Source organism: Takifugu rubripes, chromosome 19 (assembly GCF_901000725.2).
Source record: "Takifugu rubripes chromosome 19, fTakRub1.2, whole genome shotgun sequence".
NCBI lineage: Eukaryota > Metazoa > Chordata > Actinopteri > Tetraodontiformes > Tetraodontidae > Takifugu > Takifugu rubripes.
In genome coordinates, this window is record NC_042303.1 from 3102788 (window position 1) to 3127232 (window position 24445).

The window sequence follows — 24445 nt, forward strand, 5'->3', positions numbered from 1 at the left end:
TTGCTCGTCTGAAACCATCTCGGAACACCGATCCAGGCGTTCCTGCTTTCATCCTTTCGTTCCTGCCTGGATGACTGCTGCTGTTCTTTTTGTGCGACTGAATAAACAGAATTTGTGCGTTTAGGTAGCAACATGCACGTCGTGAGCGTGTGCCCAACGCTGCCTGACATCCACCGTGCACATATGTGTTCAGTGCGTGCAGCTCCGATTGACCCGGCCAGGAAAGACGAGTCCCTTTTGTCCATCTCATTTAGTCTTTCTTTACCAAAGTGAGTCCCCTGGAGATCAAAGCTCTCGAAGCAGACCTGCCATTGTTGCTTTTGCTATTTCAGTGGGGTCACAGCCAGGAGAGAATCCACAGAGATCGTTACTCACGTGGTTCCTGGTTTAAAGCCTCCCTCCCTCGGCCTGGTGGGCCTCCAAAGGTGGCGTCTCCTTCGCCTCAGGTCTCGGTGCCCAGCCATGTCTCAGCTTGTCTCAGCTTGTTTATGTGTGTGGGTGTGTGTGTAAGTGTGTTGTATGCATGTGTGTGTGTGTGTGTGTCCTTTTCTTGATTCTCTTGTTCTCTTTGCTCTTTTTATCCTTTGTGAGGCACTTTGTGCTACCCAGTGTATGAAAAGTGCCATATAAATAAAGATTGAATTGAATTGAATTAAAGATCCCACTGGGAATTTTCCCAGGCAGTGCTGAGCCTTCACTTTTTGAAGCAAATTAGAACGCACATTAAGTTCTGTTTGCATTTAGAACAGGCTGCAGGTGACAGAGGACGGCCGCCATTAAAGCATCAGAACCCTCATCAGAACCCTCTGTCTGGGCTTCCATGTGGGAGATCACTTGTGAGCGTTTCAGGAACATCATTGATGCCCTTCCTGGCGGCAGGAACCGTGCTGTGAGTTTAGATGGTGGCAGCATACAGTGGGAGGAGAGCCGCTCTTTTAACCTGTCAACTGCTCAGAAATAAACAACACGTGCTGTTAGGACGGCAGTGCTGAGATGAAGATGGCTCTAACGATCGAGCAGAGAGCACAGGAGGGCTGCACAGCAGCGAGACGGCACGACTGTCCACCAACTGTCAAGTGTTAATGGGATCTTTACAGGAACTCAACAAAGGAACAGCTAAAAGCCCTCCGTCTCACAAAACAACCTCTTACCGCCGCTGCTTCTGGCATAAACCATCACAGTCCCATTGTGGAGGGCAGCAAACAGGTGGTGAGCCGAGTGTTTCAGACACAGCACAGCGGAGCCCTCTGGGTCGCGGAGGGTCAGCAGACATTGGGCTGCCGTGTCCACGCTTCCGTAAACCACTATGCTGGAAAAACACAAAAAGTAGAACCGCCTTTCATTACGGAGCCAAAGAAACTCGTCAGTTTACCGGAGGAGCCGCCGTCTCCACGTTGATGCAGCTGCTAGGAATTAAGACGCGTCTGATATATAATATAATGTATGCTAACCTGTTAGCTCTGAATCAAGAGGACCGCATCGGCCGTTGTCAGGGTTACAGGGCCTGATGCATATTAATGATATAGCTGACAGTTTGCTTGCTGTTCTGTGGAGCACCATGATATGAGATGCCAGAAAGAATTCTGAGCATTTATGTGGAATTCTTTAGATGTTAATAATAACAGGAAGTCTACTTCTGAACTACAACCACAAACCTTCTGTCATGATCTGCTCCACAGTGAAGAGCCAGAAGGAATTCAGAAAACATGACTGACCATTATCCAAAACTAAATAGGCTTTTTGTGGCTGACCTAATTTCACATACTTGATGCTCATGATACGAAGGCAAAACACATCTAGAGAGTATTTAGCATGTTTTACTGTGCCTTGTCTTCAGGTTTTACATATATGTGCTGACAGACAGACAAGCAACGCTCTCAACAATTCTGCATGTGTTCAGCACAATTCTTGTCTCAAGTCATCGGCATTTGCTAGCTTCTGCCCCATGAATACGCCGTAGCGAAAGCCCGGTCTCTGGAGACAACCTGGGGGCCGCTAACATCAAAAATCACACTGGGGGGGGGCAGGTTGTGCACCAAAACACCACTAACCACTTTCCAGCCAATCACCAACAAGATGCTTTTGGGAGGGAAAACTGCTATAAATAGAAATTTACTCAGCTCTGCCACTTCAGCCACGTTAGCCTAGCATACTCTATCCACTTTTCATTTGGATGCCTTTTAGTGACAGTGACGGAACCAGTTGGGGGAGGGGCGAGCTGGATCGTTAGTTCTATATTTGCTTTACCAACATCAACGAAAGTGACACCAAGGAAGATGACAACACGACTCGTTGCTCAAGTATTTTAAAAGTATAAAAGAACATGGATGGAGATATTTGAAACAAATGTAAAAGGGACTGGGGCTTTTTCGATATGTTCTCTAAATGTCTCACCTGCCATCATCTAATCCAACACATATGTGGGCACCGGGGCCAGACGATGCTTTGTGACTTCCAGCAACTGTTTCCTCATTTGGAGAAGGTTCCGGCACATACTCGAGGCATCGCACAGCAGAGCCAACCAGCAGGCTCTTTACAGCTCTTGGAACGGGCCTGTTGAGGGAGAAGATCTCTATCTGCCCACGAGAAGCATCTCCCCCACCACCTACCTGTGGGGAAAGAAGTGAGTGGAGAGCATGAAAACTTTTCAGATTTTGACATTTTAGGCTGCACCGGGGGGGGGTAATAATCAGAAAATGCTGGGTAGAGGAATGGGCAAAGCTAGTCCAGTCTTCGACACAATGTTCTCTCTGCTGCTTGCTCTCCTGACAGGAGACAGTAGAACAACGTGATAGTTCTGAAGTTTGGCCATGCTTCCGTTGAAAGGTTAGCCGGGTTTTGCTTCGGCCACGAGCTTCGGTGTTCTTTCGCCGTTTGTTCCGTGTTGGTCACTTGTTTGGCTAATGCTTAAGTGGGTAAATCGATACTCTAATGACTTAGCATTTTCATCCCGAGTACCGTATTTTCACGACTATAAGGCGCACCTAAAAGCCTAGAATTTTCTAAAAAATCTACGGTGCGCCTTTTAACCCGGAGCGCCTTTTGTATGGATTACGGTAATATTGGTTAATCGCGGCTACCGTAGTCAGTAGGCGTGGCCGAGGTAACAGCAGTAAATTCAGTCCCAAACCATTTCTGTCTGTAAAGACCCCAAAATGGCTCCTCGCAAGAGACGCGCTTTTGACGCAGAGTTCAAACTGAAGGCTATCAGTCACGCAGTTGAACACGGAAATAGAGCAGCGGCAAGAGGATTTAACGTGAACGAATCAATGGTGCGGAAGTGGAGGAAGCAACAAGACGACCTGCGCCAGGTAAAGAAGACTCAACGGAGCTTCCGAGGAAACAAAGCATTAAGTGGATTAACAAAGGAACTCCAGCCGCTAGATATTAGTGTCAACGGGGCATTCAAAACTAGACTGCGAACTGCGTGGGAGCGGTAGATGACGAACGGCGAACACACGTTCACCAAGACGGGGAGACGGCGCCGAGCGTCATACGTCACTATCTGCCAGTGGATCGTAAATGCCTGGGCATCGACCGTGGTCCGAGCTTTCGGGAAGGCAGGGATTGTCACTGAAATGCCAGACAACACCAGCGACACCGACCCTGATGACGACTTTGACGAGACGGAGCCGGCCATGTTGGACGCCGTATTAGCACAACTGTTCAATTCGGACACCGAAGAAGAAGAATTCGAGGGATTCCTGGATGAGGAATGAACTGATAAAGTGATCTTTACGTGTTTCATTTGTGTGTTCACAACTTAACAAGGCTGGTCATACTGTGAATATGGACATTACCGTTTGAACAACGTTGTTATATTGCTATTGTTATATTGCTATCGCTTTGCACTACTTCGAGAGTTCGAGTTACCGTATATTGTGTTTGCACTAACGTTTGATTTACCGCAACGGTACTACGTGATAAAAATGTTGCACTAAATCGAAGATTTATTAAACTCCACTTGTGATAAAAATGTTGCACTGCCTGTTATAACTCGCTGTTATTAAACGAACTGTGTTACGCAAAAACACTACGTCACTCGGGGGAAAAAAATAAAACAGCTGTTTATTCGTTTTGGGAGTGAATAGAGTTGTGAGAACGACGGTTTGTATTCTATTAATAAAGTTTGACTGACTTATCTGGCTGTTTTATTGACATTCCTTTTAGCGCAGCTCGATCTAGTGAACGCGTCATGAAACCACAGGCACTACGCAGTTTCTATGCTATGCGCCTTATAACACGGTGCGCCCCGTGTATGAAAATATTTCTAAAATAGGCTGTTAATTGAAGGTGCGCCCTATAATACGGCGCGCCTTATGGTTGTGAAAATACGGTACATCAAACTATTTTTTGGACAATGTTTTCATCACCGGCTGTCTTTCATCGCCCTTTGAAATGTACGACACTAAAAGGTGTACCTCCATCTTTGTCTTGTGAGACAAAATGTCACAAGCGGCTCTTAACAAACCCCAAACAAGCGCGGCATTCACCACCGGTATGAGCAAGGCTGCTTGGGCCGAGGCGGCCATTTATCCTCCGTATGAAGCGCATCATGAGAATATGGCACAAGCTAAATGTAGCTTTAGCTCATCTCATCTGCAGACACGCAATCATTTTTTTGAGTTGGATCAGCATGTGGACATTGGACGGGAGCAGTCCTGTTGGCTCCTGAGGCCGAATACATGATGATCTGTTGCACGGCGCCAAAGCCAGAGAGCAGGAGCCCATCTCCAGCTCAGGAAAGCTCAAGCCAGCTTCAAGGGTGTCAGAAGTTTCCATAAGGCCCCTCTGTGATGTTTCCACAATTGAACTCTTCCACAAGTGAGGGTTGTTCCGGCTCCACTCTACATTACCATCAGGTACCAGAACCACTTCCTTTAGCTTCTCTCAATTATGACGAAGGTGCCCTCTCACAATCTTCTTCAGCCCAACAGCAGTTTAATAGTGTGGAAAATTCCATGAAAAACAAATACAAACATAAACTCCCTAAAAAAATGAAACTCCAAATTTTAATTGGAATCGTTTGGAAGCAGCAAGATAACTATTACAATACAATAGATTACAATAGATAAGAAGCACACACAAACACACGGATACATATGTGTGTGTCAGGTCCTGACTAAAATGAGCATCTGTGAAGCAATGAAGCATTGCAGGCTGTCCAATATATACAATCTGCTGATTATGTTTGGTTTTGCTGGACATTTCCAGGTTTTAATCTAGCTGAAACTTTTTCCATAGTAAATATTCAGAATATTGCTAAGATATCACCTCCCTGTGCACCTCCTTGTGCATCCTTGATGTCTGCTGTGAGATCTCTAATGGAGTGCTATTGTCTTGCTGCCATTGACTCTGCTGTGTACAATTATTTGAGGTTTTTGTCCTGTACAGACAAATCAATTTGGCCTGTAAAAACTATTTTGTTGTTGGTCCTGAAGGGTGTGTTTTGCCAATATAACTGAGCAAAGAATGACAGATTCTGTAAAGATTTCCTGATGTTTTACCTCATCTTACATTTCCTCTGAAGGCTGCTGTTGATGAAAAACTATTGAGTGAGAAGAGCAGAAGGTGCCAAATCCTGCAGAGACTTCCGCAGTGTTTCTCTCCCCCAGATAAGTTGTGTTCTACATAAAGCAACTTTTCCTCGCCTGTATGGATCACCCTCTGATTTGTTTGAAGTTCCTAATGAATTATGGACCAAACATAAGAATCATGTGGGCTTAGTGACATCTGCACCACCTCATGTTGTCAAACTCTAACCTAGCTCTAAACTTCCAATGATCAGGAAATATAAACTACCTCAAAAAGCAACAGCAGGAACAGAGGGTGTAATCCAGTCCCTCTTGGACCCGGGTGTGCTAGTGGAAACAAGCAGCCCATGTTTGTTCATGATCTACAAGTTATTAATAGCATCGTTGTACCTGCAGCTCCAGTTATGCTGAACACAAATTCTATTTTGGCTTCTTTGCTTTCAAATTCAAAGTAATACACAGTTGTGGATTTTAGTTCTGCATTTTTTTCTATTCCTCTTCATCCAGATAGCCAGTATCTGTTTGTTATAACAATTGTTATAACTGTTAGCAGAAAAAAGTGGGCACCATTGTGTGCGAGTGTTTGTGAAGCAGAACTTACCCAGAGGTAGCCCTGAGGGAGCGACGTGCTCGCTGCGGAGACTCCCAGCAACGCACACTGTACAGGATTGTGGAGGGCAGCTTGGAGCTACAGGAGAGCACACAGATGTTCATTTAATGTGCAGCATGGCTACGTGCTAGGACATTGAAAGTCTATTTCCTCACAGCTTCTAACCCTCGTGAACAGTCAAAGGGACATTAAAACTCTCTCCTTCCCATTTAACCCGTCTTTGTCGGGATTCGTAGAGGAATTCCACTCAAACAAAGTAGGGAATCCTTTTGCCTCGGTAGTTTACATCTGGGTCTTCTATTGTCATGAGCCTGTCAGGAATGTGCTACCACAGCTTCGCCCTCATCGGCTTCACATAAATCTTTGATGACTTCTATTCAATAAACAGAACCAGAAATCAATATATATCAACTGATTCCATGCTGAAAACAGTCGGTAAGCCTAGAGCCGAGCCAGCGCGAAGAATTGGACTGGCTGTTCCGACTTCTTCTTTGTCCTCGTTAACAAGTCGGATAACTGAAGGAAAGACATCCTTCTCTTCAACATCAGGTGACAGCAGCAGGATGGACAGTCGGCCAGCTTTATTCTGTAGACCTAGAACATAGGTGTCAAACGCTGGCCTGTGGGCCAAATTTGGCCCGCAATGTAATTATATTTGGCCCGTGAAGCCATACCAATTGACTATTAGAGCTGGCCCGCCGGTATTATCACTTAAAGCGCATGTGCTAATACTACAAATACCAGAATGCTCTGCTGGTGTTTTGGTGTGAAAATCCACATTCCACATCAGTTGGTGGTGGTAATGCACCAGTATGTGGCTTGTCAACCACCAAGAAAGAGGAAGTAGTAGTGATCTAGAAGAACTAGACGCAGTGGTTCACTTCAGCCGCAGGTCCAGTCCCCCTTGTGGCCACTCATGGTGCTGCAGACAAAATTCCAAGTGGCCCGAAATGGAATTTTTTCGTACAGGCTGACGTCTCTTTTCAGTCTGTTGAGTTTGTCAATGGCATTATACAACCGACAGCTGAGCACATCAGCAAAGGGAGCAACATCATTCCCACCCAGGATTGTTACACTCTCAAGTTCAGCAAGGACCAAACCAGGCGTGATCTCAATAAATCAATGAGGCGCACTATAAAAATCAGCTGCCTCAGCACTGTCTTGAAATCAATTGCTAGTCTCATCTATAGCTCTCAAGTGGGAGGGCGAGGTGAGTGTGTGAGCCGGCTGAGGAGAGCTTAATGGGATGCCTTCGGGGAGAATGGGGATGAGTCGGGAAGAAGTGGGCAGGTGAGCTAATCAAAGTGAGCTTTTTTAGACGTGGTGGGAGGGGTAGCTGCTGATTATAGAGCTTCCTTAATTGGTGTGAGATTCTGCCCCCGGGATGTTGCAGGTCCATGCTGCTTCGAGCTAGCCGTGGCTAGCATTGACTGGAGAATGTGAATAGCTAAAGATATATTAATAAAGGACAGACATTACCTCTAAAAGGGAGGCTCTTCCACAATTTTAGTTTCTTAGACATAAAGTTCCAGGCTCACATTTGTTAAAAACAAACAAAAGCCAGTGATGGAGAGAGTGCTGGTTGACCAATTATGATGTTAATGATTCATGTGCTTAGCTGTCAGGGTGTCAAAGCAAAGTCCTTTCAGCTAGCATGACTCCCCCTGATCATTCATGTTTTCCTGTTAGGGCTTGTTTTACCTCACAGCAATATTCCTATTTATAATCTGCTGAAAGATGGATCACACACCTGATTTGTGACAAGTGGAATCCAAAATGCTATGATGTCTGCTCATCATAGCAACCAGGTGTTAATGGCAGAAAATCTGCTTATTGCATCGTTTAAGCCGCAGACTGTTCCAGCAACTCCCCCCCACCTTAAGACGTTCCTCTCGCTTTTGTTCATTTAACTATGACTTTTTACTTTGACAGCTTTGCTTTGAGACATATTTGTCTGCTAGATAACTAAAATGTAAACACAGTATTGAGCATCCCAAATTTTCAGCATTTGCTCTGGTCCTCAAGCTAATTGTTGCACATTTTTAGACTACGTCTGGGGACTCTGAGTGGCCATTGTCCCATTGTTTACAGCACCGATCGGCTGTTGGCACTCTTTAACATAGCAGTGTTGTGAAAGACACAATGCTACCTGAGGATTAAAAGGAGACAGGGACACTGTGGCTTGACAAGGCACCATGCCAGACGGAGCAGATACAGACCTGTCCTCCCATCCATCATCATGGGAAATGTATGATCTCTCCCCAACAAAATGGACAAACTAGCGGTACTAGCCTGGCCCCAGAGGGAATACTTTGAGTGCAGCATCACATTGTCCATGACAACATGCCTGACTACGCTAACTCCTGACACAGCCGCTATGCTAGAGGACTTCGATGTAGAAAGGACTGCTAGGGTAAAAGTGCTCATTGCAAAACTCTACTGAACTCTGCTGTTTAGAAAATATAATAAATCAAATAATAATAATATAATAATAAAAAGGGGGTTTGTTAACACAAAAATCTTGATGGTGTCTAACAAACTGTGGCCTTTTTTCCAATTAGCCTGTGATCAGTGATTAGTGGTCTGCTCTGTTTAGTCCTGAACCCTTGCCAACATCTCTTATTTTCACTATTAAACACAGCCCTTAGTTCTACTGTTGTTATTCTATGATTTGATTTCACCAAATGTTTAAGTAATTGCCCACCATGCTCATTCTGGCTTTGTTTCTGACCCCATTTCTTCCTCAAAGATGATGGTTTCCACTGTCTTTCCAGGTTTTAATAATGCGTCGGAAAGTTCTTAAACCAGTTTTAGTAGTTTCTGCAGTCCTCTTAGATGGTTTATCTCCCTGATGCATCTCAATTAGACCACTAGAGATAGATACAGTCCTCACACTGAACCCCAGAGGACCTCACAAGTGACAATGTGGGTCTCTGATTTGACTTCCCCCTAAGTAAATGTGCTCAAGTTTTCCGGAGAAATAGGGAGAACACCCAGTTGGAAAGGCTAATGGCCATAGGAAGACGATGCAAAGAGATGTCAGGGTCAAAGGTATTTAAAAACTGGCAGACAGATCCGGGAAAATAAGACGGAAGGGGGGGCATGTGGACCGGTTCGTTGTTGAACAGCCAGTACTTCTAGCACCCTTGAGAGAATTGGAAGATTTGAGAAGTGTGTTCGGCCGTGTCTCTGGCATACATCTGAATATGCTTTGATGCACAGAATGACCGCAAGAGACGCAGCGGACGCAGGGACGTCTGTGGATAAAAACTTGTGCAAGACGTGCAACCCAGTGGATATACAGAGAAGGTCTCGCTGGTCCTGACAGCCCAACAGTCTAGAAGCTCTCTTCTTAAAGAGTTTGCTGTTGTTAACGTCTGTGCTGAATATCCCTCAGGTACACTAGAAAGGCGTAGCACAGCTACGTGATAGCATGAACTGCACCCTGGTTTTGTTAATGCAGCAGAGTGCTTTCATCAGTCTTCAAATTAGTATTGAAAAGATCTTTCATAATGTGAACTATCCTTAGCAACATAGCGCACGTAATATAGCGCATGCATACGTGTCCAGGTTTATCCCAACCTGGATTTGAGGGACAAGTTTTTGCTGATATTGAGCCATGTTTACAGCATCTACAGCAACTATCGTGGTCGTGGTTCAGAGGGCCCAACAGAATGCTAACCCCGAGCTTCAGAGCTGCTTTCCCACAGCAATTGGATGAATTTGGAGAGTGGGGATTGTTGACTCAGGAGTCCTGGGATGGATACACCAGCGCTGGACTCCATCAAGCTTTGTGTTGACTCTACAACATCCTCAAAGCAAATACACGAGTTTCCAAAGTGTAAGGCTAAAAGTAATGCAGCTTATAGGCGGGGACACAAGCCACTACTACAACATAATGTAGCCTATTTTAGCTAACATCTAAATGCAAAAACAAGCAGCAAAATGTGTTTTTAGCAGAGTGCGACATAAGGAGAAGAAATGTGTATGGCAGACAGCATTACTGGCACTCCAGAAGCTTTACAGCAAAGTAGAGGCAGGGAAAGAAATAGTGGAAAAATAACACCTTCATTAGTCATGTAACATAATTGTTCTGGCAAGTAAAGTTTGGTGTGGACGCAAAGGGTCAGAGACCGACAGAGGCACGGCTGGACCATCTTTGACTATAATAATAATAATAATTACATAATTATAATATATAATAGTGTTGAAGAAGCAGGTTATTCAGTGTAACGTGGTCGTTGCATCTCAACCAACAGGCGTTGCTGCACTGCCAACATGTTACCAAGCAGAATTACCAGTTTGTGTCAATTCCAGGAGTGGGCGGCACGCACGCACACACACACCCTCTGAGCAGTTTAGAAAATAGAGCCACTATGTGTGTGTGATGTAAATATATATAATATGGAATCACACTGATCATGTTTATGGTCAATTTTCTATGTTAAATTTGTGCATTCTATAAACCTACCAATAATGGTAACACTTTGAAATCTTTTGATCCATATCCTAGAGGAGGCGTGCACTCCACAGATGCGCGTTGGCATCCTGTTGATGTGACACAGGTGTGTGGAACATACGAGCTAAGACAAGAGCTTTGTGTGAGGCGTCAGCTTCAGCTCCATCTTTAAAAAGTGAAGAACAAAATGATGGACCACCATAAAACAGTCGCCTGCTCACAATCCTTCTTTTGAAATTCCATTTATTAGCAACACTGGATCCTGTGTTTGGCGTAACATTCGTTCTGAGTGAGCCATTCAGAGCGAGCCATTTTTCTTCTAGCCTCAGAGACTCAGCGGCCCACAGAGCGGCAGAGGAGTGAGCGAAGGCAGTGTGACTGGAGGCGGAACGGTGGATGTGGTGGCGTGCTAACAGTTAAGCTTATTCCAATCCCTACAAAAGGCCACTCCATCCATCTTTCTCTCCAATGTCCACTCCCTGGAGAACAAGATAGGTAATGTGTGGCTGAATGTGAGAAATTGCTGCACCCTAATGCTGACAGAAACATGACGCAAGCCATCAGTCCTGGACAATGCTGTTAGCTTCGAGGCGATGGGGCAGGTAAGGGTGCGGTCTGCTGGGGATGTGGAGGCACGACGGGACTCTTTGAACGCACACATTGGGACGAAGAAGCCGAAACCTGCAAAGGCCACTCAGTTGTAGATGAGTAAGCATGTCAGTCAGCCTACATCAAGCTTTGAGCTGAGGAAACAAACACCTGGATGACTGATGAAGTAGGAAAAATGCTACGGTTGCAGAACTGAGCCTTCAAGTGTGGTGACGAGGAGGCGCCGAGGACACAGGAGCCCACCTGGACCATGCTTGGACCATATGCTGTTCCCCACCAGGGGGAAAAGGCACATTGTTTAGACATAAGTGATGTGCACTCGAGGCACAGTTAACACACAGAAGGCCCCAGGCCATAGAACACACCTGGGTGGGCGTTCAGGAGCTGAGAAAACCAACACCGGCTTTCTGGGGATGCACACCACAAAAGACCTGACCCAGTCGCCGAGTCAAAAGGGCGCAGCAGTGCACGTACTTCCTGCGGAGGATAAGGAAGGCCCACCTGAGCCCTAGAAAAAGTATCTGGTGGAGTCCCAGAACAATACCGAGATGCTCCACACTGTCACAGAGGAAACTGCCAATGAGTAGTTGGAATGAAGTGAGTGAGTGAGTGATTTACGTAAACTCAGAGTGTATTTGGGGTGAGAAGTGGCCAGGCTTTGGAGCTGAGCCACAGAAGCTAATCCCTTCAGAAAAACAGAAAGGAAGCTAACCCTGATGCAGCCCAAACCCTGTTTCATTTTGTCATTCTGCACTTCAAAGCAAACATGATGAAAATACCCCAAGGTATTATAAGAGCTTTGGCGTAGCACTCATCCTCAGCCTTGTCTTAGCCAGCTGCCTCAAAAACTGACTTTGGAAAGGTTTCTGTTTTCCTCAAGTCTTTGTTGCCATATATTTTAAGAGCATTTTACAGAGAAAGAGGGGTTTCCCAATGGATGAAAAGCATTATTTAGCCAAAATGATATCTACAGCTTTAACGAGATATGCTCAGAATTACACGTTGGTCCCTGTCCCTGTTTACATGCGACAAGGTCAGGTAGCTGACCAGGACACGTCCTCTTCAACGTTAGGTGATAGCCCTCCATGGGTCAGGTGGTAGAATCACACAGCTTTTGTCATCTGGTACGTAAAGTTCCCTTTACTTATCATAAAGATGGGACGCAAAGTTCCTTTTAATTATTGTAAAAATGGGACGTAAAGTTCCTTTTACTTATCGTAAAGATGGGACATAAAGTTCCATTTACTTATCGTAAAGATGGGATGTAAAGTTCCTTTTACTTATTGTAAAGATGGGATGTAAAGTTCATTTTACTTATTGTAAAGATGGGACGTAAAGTTCCCTTTACTTATCATAAAGATGGGACGTAAAGCTCCCTTTACTTATTCTAAAGATGGGATACACGCTTTCATGAGCCAGGCAGGAATGCTGTCATTTGAACTGAATCTTGAAGGTTTTTGTTGTTTGTTGTGGAGACAAACACCAGTGGGGGCACATGTGTCGTCTAGGTTAACTCCCATGATTGAGGCGTATACAGCTGCTCTTTTTCTGGGTGCCGGAGCGCGGAGCACGGATCCAACACAGAGCACCTCTGCGTTATTGTTTCAGACACTGGAGCCGCTGGCTAGAACAGAAAACGCACACTTCAGGCGTCCAGAGACGCTCATGTGAATGTACGTAAATGTACATGTAAAAACAAGGCCAATTTCTCTGAATATCCTTGAACCTTGAAGCACTGATGTTAGCATTTGATTTGTTACCAGAGGCCACTACCGTCACATGAACAGAGAAGATACCTTCAAAAATGTTGCAGCTTGCCCAGCTAAATTTCTCTCTAACAGAGAGTTAATATTCAAGTCACAGCAGACATTTAAATTTTTAGTTGCATGGGTAAATAGTGCCAATCAAAAGGAATGTGGTTTGATTTTAAAAAAGGACAGACAGAAACCCCTGCAATGCCCGAGAGGCTCAGGTTCAGCACGTGCCAAAGGTTTGATTAGCAACCCTGGCTTTAGTGAAGCAGCAAACTTGAGCTGCACAGCCAGCAATAGAGATCAGATTCAGGTTGCTCACTGATTAACAACTTTATTTTCTGCAGAAAAATATTGTTTCCTTCCCCCCAATGGCCACATCTATTTAGGAATCTCTTTTTTCCTTCTATTCTTGAGCCTTTTTACAGCTACAAGAGATGTCCAGGTTGTGGAGCGAAGTTCCTGATCAGCCTGCTCTGTGTGAACCACTGGCCCTCAATACCGTTATTTTGTAAAAAGCGGGTTAACTCCTGTACATGTACGCACACTGACATGCTTCCTCTCACAAGTGCTCTCTTTGGAGGCTTGCAAAAAATCAGAATATGACATTGATAATTGGAAGAGCCGTCCTGTCCTTTACTGGCACGCTAAAGTGTTTCCTTTATCAGTAAGAATTTGTCATTTGAGTTGACTTCACTACAGGAGGGAGTCTATGCCTATTCTCTCCTCTACCTGTCCTCTCCTTTCCTCTCCTACCTATTCTCTCCTCTACCTGTCCTTCCCCCTCTCCTCTCTCTCTACCCAGCCAGCCATCAGCAGGAGGGTCCCCCTCCTGGACTGTTCTCTGGACTCCATTGAGGAGGTGGGTGAGAGGAGGATGTTAGCCAAGCTGACATCAATTATGGACAACCCCTCTCACCCCCTACACGAGACTGTGGGGTCCTTAAGCCGCTCCTTCAGCAGCAGACCGTTACACCCACGGTGTAAAAAGGAACAGTACCGCAAGTCATTCATCCCAACTGCAGTCAGATTGTACAACATTCACAATTCTTCATGTAGCACCAATAACCCATGGTTTTGGCATATTTTTCTCCGCACTACTTAATCATACTGACTCCGGAATGTCTTATTTGCACATCTCTTATTTGCACCTTCATTTTTCTTCATATTGTCTGACATTCCTTCTCTATATAATTTTTAATTTCTGTATATAATGTACTTAGTAATGTACATAACATAAGTCTTTTTATTTTATTTTTTTCCTTTAGTACTATACTGTACTGTACACCACGGGCTACCGCTGTAACACGTGAATTTCTCCGATGTGGGATCAATAAAGTTTATCCTTATCCTTATTTGTAAAGGTTTATCCTATTTTAAATGTAAATTTGTTTTGCTTTTGGGATTTTTGTTTTGTGAAAATTCAAAAGGTTCTTTTCGATGGCAATTTTGTTTCGGACTTTGTAAAAGTGTTTGATGAGTATTATTGTGGATTTTTCTTCTGAACCGCTGTAGAAAAGACATTAACACCATGTAAAGCTAGAAGGTGCCCAAATCTGGAGCTCAGGGTCGAGCTTTGGGAGCCCAGGTTCCAGTACTCCCTCCACAACAGCAGACTGTCTCCTCCATCTCTGTGTGTGGATTTGACAGCAAATTCTTTCAAAGTAATGCCCTTAAATTGTGCAATTCATCTTTTTTTTAAAAAGAAAAATGGAAGTAACGGGTATTTCAACCAGCACTTGGACAGAAAAAGATGAGAAAAGAACAATAAATGTAGAGCAAACCAACACGTGCCGAAGGTGTTAAAGGGGTTGAATAAATATGCTAACCGTAGTCCTGTGTTGTAAGGCAGGGCCCTTACCTTTCTGTCAGGTGACTTCATGGCAAAGACAGACATGTGCGAGGCCAGCAGTGGACAGCACCCACGGGCCATCACCTTCCCTTCATCCTCTCCACAGAACCAGCCTGGTGAATTTTCTTCTCCTGAAATGAATTTAATCATGACAACAGCTTTAAAATGTTTTCAAAAGGTAACGGTTCTAAATAAAAGAATGATTCAAGTGGCCTTATTAGAATGGAATTATTATTAGGTTTAGGGTTAGCTCTAGCACTTAGCTAAACCTAACCCTAATATTATTGTCGATGTTAACATTTCTAAAGTTAAGTTGCAATTCTTTTACTATTTAGAAAGTCAAGGACTTTATTATCAGGAAATATTTCCCAGTGTTTATTCCAGTCTCGTGAGCTTGAGTCACTCTGGGATTTTGCTACCCCGCATGGTGTAAGTAACTACTAACTTAAATTCATAGCGGTGTGAATTGTGAGGAAACAATACTTCATTTAGAAAAGAATTCCATCTTAAGCAGAAAGTCAATGGTGCTCACACACCAACAAAAGAAGTCGTGCGTTGGAGCGGCACGTGCAGCTTTGTGTGAGCCCAGCAAGTAATCCCGGGTCAGCATGTTTTCTGAACGGAACCATTACAAACACACACTGTGCTCAGTCGGGCCTCGTTGGGAGGGGTACTCACCTCAGACAACATCTGACATGGAACGCGTTCTCTTACAACGTTCTCTGTACAAAGTCTGATTAGAAAACCAAAGGCTTGGGGGTGCCCATGCTCTTGGGCCGACTTTCTGTTTTCCTGACCTTCTCTCTCAGTGGGTGGCTCCACACTGAAGCTATCAGCTCCTTTGCTGTTCTGAACGGACCCCGTCCCACTACAAACCCTCTTTATTGCAGCAACGGTGAAATCCTAATGTATTGTTCCTTCCCAGTAACCCTAACCTCGGATATTCGGGGTTACCCCAACAAGCTCCTAGCATTGAGTCACGGGGGGGGGTGCTGGGTGGGGAGATGATTGCTCCACTACCTGGTTTCCGAAGCTTGTCTGTCAATCTGAACCTCCAGACCTTCCGTGATAATATTTGGAGGAAATATTCACAAAGTCACAAGCTGCAGCCTCACCACCACCACCTCACCATCGAAGGGTTGTCTTTACACCCTGACGAGACCAGAAAGAAGGTCGAAGGAAGAATGATCTGCCCCTCCTTCTCACCATCTGGGGCCGAAGGACACTTGCCATCGCTGCATTGATTTCAAAGGGCTGCACCACATGAATGTGATGAAGTGCTACCTGCTTCCCGCTGATTTCCACAGGCTTTGATGTGGAGCAAGGGCCCAAAGGCACACTAAGGCATACCACCGAATAAGTGTCCATGGTGAGTGAAAGAAGGCATTTTACATACCTCGTGGGTATAAAGAATATTTAATTATGCTATTAAGGATAAATAATGCCCCCACTGTCTTCCAAATTAGCTAAACTTGAAGTCAATAAGACCTTAATGACCCTGTAAGTTAGTGCCTTGATCAAGTTGGTCGTTTCCTTCTGCACCGTCAGAAGTGATTGCTTCAAGACTGCAAGGAAAGCTCTGCTTCCTGCAACAAGCTCAGCACCCTCAAAGAATTAACCATCAAAGCCATTCAGCTCTACTCTGTTGCAGTTGGTCCACTATCAGCTGATTATCACAGGTCAGCTCATGCTGGTTTCTTCTCAGATCCCAGAGTCTCACTTATTCAGCCTGTTGACCTGCATCGGCCACAGACTTGATCAGGTTTCACTGTAGTGAAACTAAGAGCTCTTTGGAGAGATACTTTTTTCCTCTCCAAAGGATACTTAGTGTTTCCCGGAGACAATGGCGCAGTGGCCTGGACGCTGGGTCCATTGATTGAAGCATTTTCAAGTCCAGTCCAGTTCAGTCCTTTTGTGGATGTGGTGAGAATTCCAAAGGCCAACTCATTTATTGCGATTTGTTTCGCTATATGGCCTGTTTCCAATATAATACACTGTAAAAGTGTTGTCCTTGAGTTTAATACAGTCCTCTTCCTGTTTAATGTAGTTCTGAGTTTAATATAGTTGGGTTACTTTATTGGTTCATTTATACCGTGGCAGCCAACAAGCTGCGAATTATAGCACAAAATACTACTATTGTCGACTTGGTTTGGGCAACACCATTTCATAGTCTTCCTTATAAGGAAGACCATAAAAAGGATGGTCTGGATCGCAGAACATGTTCTTGTAAAGGAGCCAAGGGCAGCATAGACGTCTAAATGAAATGACAGATTTGATATTGTCGCTGAAAATGAGACAAACCTCTTTTCTTTTGTATCTGTGCACGACTGAGATGTAGCTATTGTTTGCTTTTTATGCAGCAGTGGTGCTACAGGTATCTCTCGGTTTCACTGTGCCTTTCACTGCGCCTGGATTTTAGATTACTGGTTTCAAACAAGGCTGTAAACAAGGGCGATCGCGGATAAGGAGAGACGAGAGGCAGCGGCGTTTGGCTTTGGACCTGCGCTAACTCACCTCCAGGTTCGTGGGGAATTAAGCAAATGTAGAATAAAAGGCAAAGATAGATAAAAGGACCGCCTGCATAGGAGGCAGTTTATATTTAGCAAATGCTAGCAAAAGAATGTTGTTAGAGCGCAGACCCCCTACAGCCATGACCTTGACTGCTCAAGGCAAACCCACAAATGGCATCAATGACATGAGCACGTAAGGTGCAGGAAACGTAAAAGAGCCAGTGTTAAAATTCACTGTCAAAGATTTGGAATTGTTGAAAAGTCCATGAATTCAGTCCTGGATGAATCATTTAACAGCGCACATAACACATCTTTAGGGGCACAAAAAATGACATCAGGAGAAAGCTGTCAGGGAAACCGTCCCCCTACAAGCAGGCCGTGCGAATCCCTGAACTGATTAATGCTCTTGCAGTCTCAGTGCAGTCCCCCCCCCACCCCCACCCCCACCTGTCTTCTCTGCAGTATTCATCACTATGGCACAGGTTATCACACAGTGGATTGAGAAGGTGTGTCAGAACTTCCAAGCACTCTACTGATCTATTGATCTGTATGCGAGGGAAGAAAATGGACTAACACACTCAAACGGATAACCACAGGTAACAGCGCACTGATTGCCCTCTGGTCCCTGCTGGGGGCTGATTGCTTGCCTCAAAAGTCTTGCACACATTAATAGTTCCCCCCTCATCTTCACTATTGCCAACATGCTTTTGTTTCAGCAGCAATCTCTCACAACTTGACAGGTCTCTTTTCTGCCAGTGAAGGCAATCAAGTATGTAGCTTTAACCCCATCCGAACTGGCTGGGGCTGCACCGGAGGGGCCACTTCATTGTGCAGTGAAAATGGCCCATTAATTAGGCAACGCTTGTGACCATTTCAGGAAGCTTCCCTCACAAAGATCAGGGAGAGTCTAAGAGGCATAAACGATGCAGTGGTAAAGCAGGTTATTAATGGTTGCCGGCACACTTGGCGAAGGAGAAACATGAAGCAATTTTCCCTTTTCTACTTCATGGCCTCTTGAAGTGAAAAACACCATTTACCAAAAAAGATGTCAGGCCTGGAGTCGCTGTTTTGTCAGAGAAAGAAAAACAACCACAACCTCCAATTAGTACTTCAGTTACCAACAAGCGCGGGCTGCAAAATTTGACAGAAATGTGACAAGGTTCAGGTAACACATTGGTATTTGAACAGGCATTATTAATTGGACGCCTTTAACGGACAGGTTTGGGACAATTAATTCAATTATACTGTAAGTTATCTAGTAAGTCACTAAATGAAGCATGGAAACATTAGCAGCAGGATTTACTAAACAAGGTCATGGGTGGCTACCTCTGCATCACTGGTTCCTCTGTAGTTCTCCCCTGAGCACAGCGCAGGCTGGCCCGCTCGCATCAATGAGACCATCCGTGAAATTAAAGCAATAACACACTGATTAGAATTACATCTGGCTAAATAGGATGGCAGCATGTGGTTGTAACACGATTAACATGTAATTGTAATCATGAGCGGTTTGATGCTTATGTATTTCCTTCAATAAAATCCATTAGCCATGCCGCGACCCAACCAAGCTTTGATGACGACGTCTGCATGAGTGATGTTGTTGTTTTAATCTATATTGCAGCAAACACTCTTTATTGTGTTTTTAAAGTTTGTCAATGTCAAATCACAAATGACCATGATATTTAAAGGCATCTATATATAATCACAGATGTGAACATGTGATATGATGCATAGACTGACCACATATCAAAAGAAAGGCTGCATGAGCATATCTGGGAAAATGTGTTTACTGGTGTCAATGTATTCATCAGTACATTCTGTGATGAATAGCGATTGAAATCCGAGCGTAATACTCCGGAATTTCGTATCTGTAGTATTAAGGTGATGCTACAAAGCTGTCAATAGTGCTGACAGGAGGGGGTTTATACGACTAGGGAAACAATCTCGGGCATTTGGAGTTTTAACCCTAATCTTCGTGGGTTTTCGTAGGTTTATATTCACAAGAAAACAAGTCACTTCAATAAATATACATTTGCTGTTTCCATTTGTAAGTGAAAGGCAAATAAATTATATTGACGTGCTTTTGAACCATCTGAATGCATTTTATTCCCTTTGACTCACTTATTATTCATGGCCTCCATAAAAGCCTGTGCAGTATGAATAACGTGCAAGATTGGGTTTGGAAAGGCCTGATGTTCACACAGCAACTACGGAGCAGGAGGAGGAGGGCGAACTACCACAGCTTGCTGGGGTCCTCATCAGAGTGTCTGCTCTACTGCTGATAAAGGTGTGTGCAGCAGGGTTAGGTGGCGGCTGCTGCGCTCCACTGCGCCCCTTTGACCCTGGCATTACTGATGGCACTCAGCGTTAAGTATATCATCCTAGCGGGGAGTTGACACAAGCTGTCACTGCCACATACATGTCACATCCTGCTGCGGAGGGGAAGCGACAATTGGGTGAAGAATTCAAGTGTCCTTGTAAGTTTCTGCTGAGTGGCAAATAGTATTTCAAAAATCCAAGTGCAGTAAAGGATGAACAGCACAATGTTGAACTGAAAACATTCAGACCCGCATTCAGTCGAGCTGTCAACTGACACTGAATGAGCACATTGTAGCAGGTGTCGGAGGGGCCGACACTTGGGCGTGGCACTGAAAAAATGGCCCTAATATGAGTCCTATTCAAGCATACAAAGGGTGTCCCCTGCCACTGCAGCTTCTACACTCAACTATATGTTTGAACTGTTAAAATGGCTGCCAGGTGGTTTGGCAAAAGGTAGGCAAAAAAAAAACAGCGAGACAATCCTGCTGGTTTTCTCTGGTCCTGTCGACAAATAAGATAAAATAGACAACTTTGGCTGCAATGAACAAAACGGCACAGAATTTCAGAGTGAGACCTTTGGGCTGGACCAGGGGTCCAGGGAAGAAAGGGTTCAATTCAATCTACCGTCTGTAAATTTAGAACCATCCGAGATCATTTTATCTTCCACTTTAACTTTATCTTTTCCACTTTAACTTTAACAAAAACCCAAATTTTGAACAAGGCTGCCTTCCTGTAGTGGCTCTTAGTGTCAGCTTGTGTGTGCACGCCATCATGGCCAAATAAGCAGAGTAATGTCCTCAGCAGTTCTTTCTGCTGTTTCCTCCCCTGGATGACAACACACACTAACGAAGCGATGATGTAACAAAGACCTATTATGCAACACAAGGGTCCGACCTTTGGCCTGGGGGGGGGTCATAGGGAAGATTTTAAAAATGCAGAACAATCTTTTCACCTTCATGGACACCAACTATGAAACAGGAGACAATGCAGAAATCCTCTCTCTTAAGATGGCTGCTCTCATTGGTCAAAAATCACATGCGCGCGCACACACACACACACACACACACAAATATTCCATTGGACCACAGTGTGCACTCACTGAGGCATTGTTTCGATAAGCTTCTGGAATGTACCAAGATATAGATGTTGGTCACAAAGATCTTGTATTGATGATGGGACCTAGTCTTCTCCAGCACATCTCACAGCTTCTCTCAGGTTTGGACTCTCCAGAAAATGATCATGTCATGATCCCCAAACCACTCTTTCTTGACTTGCCTCACTGTGTGTGTGTGTGTGTGTGTGTGTGTGTGTGTGTGTGTGTGTGTGTGTATGCTCTTACTGTCACCATTAAACAGGACTTTCTACTCTTTGTTTTCTGTGTGGAGTCCGCATGTTCTCATCAAATGTGCATCCAAAAACACAATCCAGCATATCGAGAATTCAAGTTGACCTTGAGAATGAGAGTGTGAAGCTGTTTGGTCTGTACATTAGCCCTGCAGTGCACCTAGTGACTGGTGAAGCCACTCCTCGCCCTTCTCAGTGGACGGGACATGAAGCAGCCCTGCCAGAACTGGACCGCAACACAGAAAACCCATGCTGGCAACCTGAATTCCCATGATTGACTATGTTTTTTAGACACTCAACAAACGACTGCCTCAATTTGACCATAAATGGACAATCGAAGTACATGTAAATGTGAAAGTCGGAGTTCCCTCTCCATCCAAACCCTAACACCCTGGCGGGTAGGCGCTTTGGTCGCAGTTAAAATAGACAACGCGTGTGCACATGCGCCTCAACCACCACAACCTCCACGCTGGCGTACAACCTGGGAGCAAAGTTACTGAAGAAAGCCGGCGTTAGCGACACCATGACCACGAGGAAGAGTATTCAGAGACTTTTTATGTTGTGTAAACTGGGACAAGAGTTGAATTCCAACAAGAAGCCAAAGTTCAACTGTGAGAACAGCCAATCACGGGCGCCCACCATGTGATGATGTGGCTCTATGGCAGGGGTGGGCAAATCCAGTCCTCGAGGGCCGGATTCAAGCCAGACTTTCTGTCCTACAGGAAAATATTTTCACCTGGGGTTCCATTTACCTTGGTGAAAGTGGTTTCTCCCTGGTAGGATGCAAAACCTGGCTGGATTCCAGCCTTCATGGATTGGACTTGCCCATCAGTGGAGGGATCTCAAGCCGGGATTTCCATCCTACCAGGCAGGAAATGCTTTCACCAAGGTACAGTGATCCCTCGCTATATCGCTTTTCATCTTTCACGGCTTCGCTGCTTCACGGATTTTTTTTGCGAGTCGTTCATTGCAGTTCTCAAATATAATCGAAGGTGGCATATCCGTTTATAAAAATCTTCTTGCTCAGAAAAAGAGAGCACCAACAACTACCCATAACAATGTTCTTCTCTCGGAGAAAGACTCCTGCACCTTCAGTAGAAACAGACGCTCCAGCAGAGCGGAGTCAGGACGAAGAGGCACAGCTGGGACTGGGAAATACGCGAGTGACAATGTTTCCAACCTTGTATTACTATATTAAAATTATTGTTTTAAACAAATTTTGGGATTTAAAACAGGTTTTGATTTTTGGTTTCATTCTATAGTTCAGTATTGCATTGTAAAATAATAAAAAAAAAAATAAAGCTGACTACTACACGGATTTCACTTTTCGCGTGTTATTTTTGGAACGCAACTCCCGCGATAAACGAGGGATCACTGTAAATGAAACCCCAGGGCTTGGATCCAGCCCTCGATGCTCACCCCTGCTCTATATAGTACCACAGTAAAACCGAGGCTCTTTCTTTCGGACTCGTCTGGTCTCAGCCACCCCTGACTTGGACAGATCCACAATGTTCTGGGTGAATGTTTTAGCGGCTCAAAGAACTGAGCTCTTTTTTTTTTTTAAACCTCGAAGGTACCAGCTAAGAAGCACCAGATCCCGTGCACCCTCAACAAGGGTAACACAAAAAGGCGAGTCAAGTGGAAACACATTAGAAAACAATTACTATGGGAACAACATATCCAAAATATCGTTATTGCATTTCAAAAACTTGCAATATTTGGCTTCAATAAGAAGGTAACACTGGATGTGCGTGAGTGTGTTTTGAGCTTACGGAGTGCAATTTTGGCCAGGTGCAGACGATTGACCCAGGATATCTTACTGAGGGGACTGGGAGTGTTCAGCACCACCATGAAGCTGACGGGACGCCCTGACCTGTAGGAAAAAGAGACACACACACATTAATGACCTGGTTGAGCCAAGACAACGGCTACACCAGAGAAGAGAGCTGCAAATATAACGACTCTGTGTTTTTGGATAGACAGACCCTTGCTGTTCAAACATAACCCACACGATGATGCTGTCTGGATCAAAGCAGCATGAAGACTGTCCTGGTGGGGCTTCAAAGGGAAATCTAGTCCAAAAAGTCATAGGCATCTGTGGTAATATGAGCCAACTGTGTTTTAAATCATTTAGAGACTTCGCTCGGGGTCATGTGACTAAGACAGGAAAAAAGAGCGAAAAGAACAAAATACTATAATGTATTAACATCAAAAACATCGCATTAGGGCCTCATTCAGACTCAGATATGATGTGGCTTTCATTGTGTAGACCCAGAAGGTCTTGGGTGCAGGAGGTGCTTCAGTCTGTTGCCTCCTCTGAGGGACAGCTGGAAATGAGCGTCCTTGGGGTATACATTTGTGTTCAGCCAGTTGTTCTTCAAGTTGTTTTGGTGTGGCCATGATAGAAACACCCACATTCACACTCCAGTCGAATCAAGTATGTGTTGTTCCAATGGCAAAGCTGCAGCAGGAAGAGGTCTTTAAAATCGTTGGCTTTTCTCGAAGGTCCGGCAGCGTCGGCAACCTGCACACGTGCCACTAACTAGCATGTGTTTGTGGTCCCTGAGAAACAAAAGGCCTTTTCACAGTACCCAGAGTGCTGATATGCACCAGTTCGGTCTTTATGCTGCTTTTCATCCACCATCCCATCGATCCATTGTCCTCGAATGCCACCTGAGCAGTTTGTCACTACTCGGAGCAGCAATCACGCCTTTCTATTTTCCATGTGCTACATATTCATCCATCTATATAGATACAATCCCATGAGTCATTATCACATGTCATATATATTATTAAAGAAAAGGATTGAAGTAGACTAAAGTTTGTTGGTGCCCAAAAACAAGAAAAAAATTAACTTTGACCAGCAACACCTGTTTGGTTTTTTTTATCAACATTAATCATCTATCTATCAACCTATTTTGTGTTATCTTGTGAAGGTTTTTCACTGAAAACGCAGTAAGGTTGTTGTTACTCAGCCCTACAGAAAGGAAGGATCCGAAAAGAGCGGAAAACACTGCACAGGTCATTCTTCATCCTAAAACTGTGATGACATTGATATGTGAAGCAGCAGCCAAACACTGCAAAGCTGGAGAACTTTGCGGAGGCACCTTAAAGTCTGCAGTGGGAAGAGCACTTCAAAATGAAACCAGAACTTCGTCTTAAGTCCACAGCAATCTTGGAGACCACTGATCTCCAAAGCACACTCTAACCTGAACTACTGCACATTCTTCCAAAGCATTTCACTGTCACTCAAATCTGATGTTGCAAATATTACAGAAAGAACTTATGACAGCGTCAGACTAAAAAATTCTGTCAACTGATCCTGTGCACTCGGGGTCATCTCTAGTTACTTTAAAAGTAACTAGACTTGCACCTAACCACACTACTGCTACCAGGTAACAAGAAGCAGTCTGAAAAATGGATAAAGTAAAAGCTGTGGAAACAGGACCGTAGGAGGCCA

General features: G+C 44.5%; 1 protein-coding gene across 2 annotated transcripts in view; it reads right to left on the reverse strand.

Moving 5' to 3' along the window:
* arhgef10la (Rho guanine nucleotide exchange factor (GEF) 10-like a) overlaps positions 1-24445 on the reverse strand; it is an 81682-nt gene that overhangs the window by 14583 nt on the left and 42654 nt on the right. For both annotated transcript variants that reach the window (XM_029826522.1, XM_029826521.1), the window contains 5 exons: positions 22758-22858; positions 14825-14946; positions 6136-6222; positions 2395-2609; positions 1152-1309 (listed from right to left, as the gene is read on the reverse strand). In XM_029826522.1, coding sequence (XP_029682382.1) covers positions 1152-1309; positions 2395-2609; positions 6136-6222; positions 14825-14946; positions 22758-22858 — 683 coding nt within the window. The remainder of the gene's footprint in view (positions 1-1151; positions 1310-2394; positions 2610-6135; positions 6223-14824; positions 14947-22757; positions 22859-24445) is intronic.